Genomic DNA, 1,519 nt, shown 5'->3' on the forward strand with positions numbered 1-1,519 from the left:
TCTATGAGGATGAACTTCTGTTTGTACTGTTATCCGCTCAAATGTTTGTTCTGTAGACAACTTTCACTTTGAAAATTGTTAGAATTTGACATTTTGCAAGAATATTTCCTTTTTTTGATTCTGTAAAACTGAGCTAATCAAAACTGTAATCGATCTTTTAAAGAGAACAAAAATGCGCACTTTAAAGCTGGCGAACAAACAATTTTAAAGTAATTTGTTAAAGTGAAAGTTATGCTGTTAGAAAATTGCAGTTTAATTGGGTATTCTGTTCATTTTTGAGCACCTTGTTGTTTTCGGTGAAAAATGTCTGGTAAAAGGCAATACGATGAAACAGTGTTCAGCAGAATCGAGCCGTCACCCAAATCGAAAAAAGAATCCAAAAAGGAAAGTGATATGACAAAAAGAGGCAAGCCGCAACAAGCTGGTGGAATTGATAAGAAAAAGCAGAATAAAGTTAGTGGAATACCACAGTTGGACAGATCGAAGATGGGAAAACCGAGAACAATGGGAATAGGTGAAGAAGCTGGAAGGGGAAAATCGTCTTTGCCATCGGTAAGTTCAATGAATATGAAAGCAAAATCGAAAAAACGATCCAAAAAGGGAAGGGCAACGAATCCTGATGCGGCATATGAAACGATGTACAGTGTAATTGATATGAATGTAACTCAACGAGTCAAAGGAACTACAATGGCCGCAGGCCCAGTTAAAAAATCTGAACAGAGAAAACAGGCGCAACTGCTGGTCGAAGCGAGTAAAATTGTCGAAGAAACTTTAGAAGAATCACCTACAACTGGGCGAATAATATTCTTAGCTCGTCATGGTGAACAAATGAATAATGTCTTTCCAAATTGGGTCCATGAAACATTTTCAAATTTTGGATTGTACAAACCTACCGACTTGAACATGCCGTTGTCATTGGTTCCCCGCCAAAATGGACCCGTGGATTTTCTGGATGATCCACCTTTAACTGAAATGGGCTACGTTACTTCTCAAATGATCGGACGTGGAGCAAAATTGAGTAATGTTCATTTTGATGCAATTTATTGCAGCCCAGCTTTACGCTGCATTCACAGTGCGCATGGTATTTTGAAAGCTTTTCCCAAATCAGAAATGCAAATTCGTATTGAACCGGGATTGTTTGAATACATGGGCATGAACAGGGATTCCAAGCTCAATTTTGTATCTGGTGAAGAAATCAGCATTCAAGGTTATGAAATTGATTTGGAATACACTCCGATGATTACTGCTGAAACTATAAGTGAACAATATAGAAATGAAAATATAGATGATTTTTATCAGCGAATATCTGATGTGATTGAATCAATTTTACAAGCACATGACAGCCCTCCATGTAACATTCTCATCATTGGTCATGCTCTTACACTTGATGCTGGCAGTCGTTATCTGGCTCGTAAAAATGGAAATTTTCCTACTGAAGACCAAATTAATAATATGAATACATATTTTCCATACAGTGCTATTGTCGCAATGGAAGAGCTGGAGGATGAAGGAAAATGGC

At 37.5% G+C, this 1,519-nt stretch overlaps 1 protein-coding gene across 1 annotated transcript; it reads left to right on the forward strand.

The window, feature by feature from the left end:
• Nucleotides 1-303: 303 nt before the first annotated feature.
• On the forward strand, nt 304-1,411 carry Tsp_14230 (ubiquitin associated and SH3 domain-containing protein B; the record flags this gene model as incomplete). Its single annotated transcript, XM_003368265.1, has 1 exon — nt 304-1,411. A coding segment is annotated over exon 1 (1,108 nt), but the record flags the coding sequence as incomplete, so codon positions are not given.
• Nucleotides 1,412-1,519: the final 108 nt, after the last annotated feature.

Source organism: Trichinella spiralis (genome assembly GCF_000181795.1).
Source record: "Trichinella spiralis strain ISS 195 chromosome Unknown Scfld2794, whole genome shotgun sequence".
In the NCBI taxonomy this organism is placed as follows: Eukaryota; Metazoa; Nematoda; class Enoplea; order Trichinellida; family Trichinellidae; genus Trichinella; species Trichinella spiralis.